General features: G+C 45.7%; 1 protein-coding gene across 1 annotated transcript in view; it reads right to left on the reverse strand.

Annotated features, from left to right (window-relative positions):
• The window catches only part of pard3ba (par-3 family cell polarity regulator beta a), a 126251-nt gene that overhangs the window by 55042 nt on the left and 68177 nt on the right, over nucleotides 1-3032 (reverse strand). The window contains exons 12-14 of the mRNA XM_031852147.1: nucleotides 1938-2070; nucleotides 1098-1245; nucleotides 352-446 (exon numbers count right to left, since the gene is read on the reverse strand). Coding sequence (XP_031708007.1) covers nucleotides 352-446; nucleotides 1098-1245; nucleotides 1938-2070 — 376 coding nt within the window. The remainder of the gene's footprint in view (nucleotides 1-351; nucleotides 447-1097; nucleotides 1246-1937; nucleotides 2071-3032) is intronic.

The following is a 3032-nucleotide window of genomic DNA, read 5'->3' on the forward strand; positions in this document are numbered from 1 at the left end:
CACACACACACACACACACACACACACACACACACACACACACACACCAAGCCGTGAGATTGGAAATCTTTCGTTGACGCATACACCGGGCGGCTTGTTTATCCAGTTCGTTGGAAAGCCCCCTGGGTTTATGAGTTCGGGAGGTCAGCTCCCCTCAGGCCGGGGGATAATAGGAGAGGGCTACATATCACAACAGAGAGACGCGGCGATAAGATGGCATGCGATAGCTGTTTGTGGCAGTGTGTAGTCTGGCTGCCTGACTAGACACGTATGTTTGCCTGGTTTGTGAAGGCTGAGACTACAATGAAGCAGTGTGTGTGTGTGTGTGTGTGTGTGTGTGTGTACACGCACTCAGGTCCATGCTCTTGGACGCTCTGTTGCGAGGCACGTTGTCCTTGTCGTCTGCATAGAAAGTCGCCGCCGCCTTCTGCTGCTTCTGGAACTCGCTGCAAAAAAGCAACAGCAACAAAAAGGACCATCAATCAATCAATCAATCAATCAATCAATCAATCAATCAATCGATATCTACAACAAAAAACAACTCTTTTCGTGACTTGACGGTGGCATCACCCGAGCAAGAAATCATTAAATTTCCTCCACTCCAGATGGCATGACTCAGCAGAACAATAGCATGTGCTGTCTCTATTAAACTTACAGGGAAACAAGCTTATTGATGCCAGACTCCAACCACATGAGATATTGTACAGACACACACATATTTTCAAACATACTCATTCAGAAGACTATTGGCAGAATTTTACTTTTGTGTGTGTGTGTGTGTGTGTGTGTGCGCAGCAGGATACCAGCAGAAGTATTGCAGCTCTTTCCACGCCTTCTAACTTCTACAGAATTCACTCGATTATGCCACCGCCATAATTTCCTATTCATAATGCAAATAGGCTATTGCAATTAGACTGTATGGTCTAAATAATGCATATGAGCCTTGTAATATTCAGTGTAATGGCTCTTCTTTATCTCATAACACAGCGCCCCATATTAAGAGTGCCATTAGAATATAATAACTCTGGCCCTGCGTGGAGTGTAATAGAGCGCTGATGGTGCAGCGTAGTGGAGATTGTGTGTGTGTGTGTGTGTACCTGTGGCGTGGGAGGGTTAGCGGTAAGTCTCTATTCATTTCCTCCACAGCGTCGGGGGAGGGCAGCGGGTGGAAGCCTTTCTCAAACTCTTCATCGACGTTGCCGTACTGGCCGTGGCTGCCGTTGGCGGTCGCAGCGGGATACAGAGCTGAGGACACAATCAAATAAATAGATGTTTAAAAAAAACACTGATTCTGATGATTAGGGCGGAGTAAAAGTCCAGAAAACACATTTCATTTCTACAAAAAGGGATATTCAAATACAGAGCATTTGTGTGCAAAATGACTAACTGTGCTGTCGGATGGAGAGCTGACAGTCTCCAGCTCCCCGCATCCCAGGGGGTGAGGGAGCGGGAGATAAGGAATTTAAAACACTGTGTTCGTCTTTTTCTTTCTTTTTTTTTTTTTTTTTTTACACGACAGCACGCATGCTGGCACAACACCCGCTATGCAAATCCGGCCCACTTAGAAGCCGTTTCAACAGCGTAATGATTCCAAGGTCAGATCTTTTTGCACATGAAAAGCCAGCGTGGCGTTCGTCAAAAGGAAACACGGTTAATGACTCCCCCCCTTTCTCCCGCTATAAATATGCAGGGGAGCGAGTGGAAAGAGATATAAAGACCGCGCTGGTGAGAGATGCGACAACCCTGTAATGCACTGCTATAAGATGCTTAGGGTGGCTGCTGCAGACAACAATGTCTTGGCTGGGTGTCCTGCTGTGCAGCTATGGCACACACACACACACACAGGCTGACAAACGCACTGTGTGCACATACTCAGTAACAGATGACGGGAGCACACGCACACTCAAAGCCTAATGTGGACAAATACACATGCTCACCGCTCCCGGAGTTGCCGTACGCGTAGTCATCGGTCGTCACCGGGGTGGGACTTGCGCGGTTGGCGGTGGGCTCCCTGTTTGGGGGTCTGGAGGGTCCTGAGGGCCCCTGGTATGCATTGTGGCCCCATGGCTCCTGTCAATAAAGAGGCAGATGAAGAGAGATGATGAGAACGCGTATTAAAGGGGCTCACATGCAAAAATATGTGCCGAAGTTGTCGTTCATGAAAGATTGATGATGTTGCCTCACACATCAGAAGATTAAAGTCGTTTTTTTTATTACCCGGTAGGATTGGACTCACGTCCTTTTATTCCTTTCGTTTTTGGCAGATGAGCCAATGTTGCTCACTGCTGGCATGAACATGAGTCAATATTATATTTTGGCACACTTGCACAAAATATCAGCAAAATAGAAGCTGTCAAAAAGGTAGAATTAAAAAAATCTTTGTTTATCCAATACTATCAAACGTCTGAGCAAAGAAAATAAATAATCCTGACTCCTCTTGGGGATAGAGCAACCGCAGTTTAGTCCGACATGAGAAAAAGGAGGATTTTACAATAACGTTGTCGCAGTCGCATCTTGTAACCGATCAATTATCATCCGGCTCAGATGGCGATGTGGGAGCAAAGCTTTCAGGAAACATGAGCCGATTTAGAACAACCCTCTGAGGGTTTTCAATAGACGCGCGGCGTGGGTGATGAAGAAAATATCACAAAGTCGTCAAGATGATCGTAATCGAGAGGGAAATGTGTCATCCATTTGGACAGAAAAAGGGTCTCGTCGCTTGATGGCAACAAGATGTTTAGCAGGGAAAGAAAAAAAAAAAAAAGGCTCACAAGTCAGAAATTGTGCATACGGCACCGTGCCCGAGCATTATTTTGTTAGGATTCGCGACAGGAAGTTAATACTATGTCCGCCCAAAGCAGCAGAATGTAACCGTGTCAACACATCCCTCAACATCTGGCAAGACGAGTTTCTTTACTTTTCATATTCGACACAGAGGAAGCTGACTGTGAATTAGAAGAGTAACATGATTACAAGAAAGCACATACATACACACACACATATATATACACACATACACACACACATATATA

Source organism: Anarrhichthys ocellatus, unplaced genomic scaffold (genome assembly GCF_004355925.1).
Source record: "Anarrhichthys ocellatus isolate YVR2014 unplaced genomic scaffold, GSC_Weel_1.0 scaffold12, whole genome shotgun sequence".
Taxonomy (NCBI): Eukaryota; Metazoa; Chordata; class Actinopteri; order Perciformes; family Anarhichadidae; genus Anarrhichthys; species Anarrhichthys ocellatus.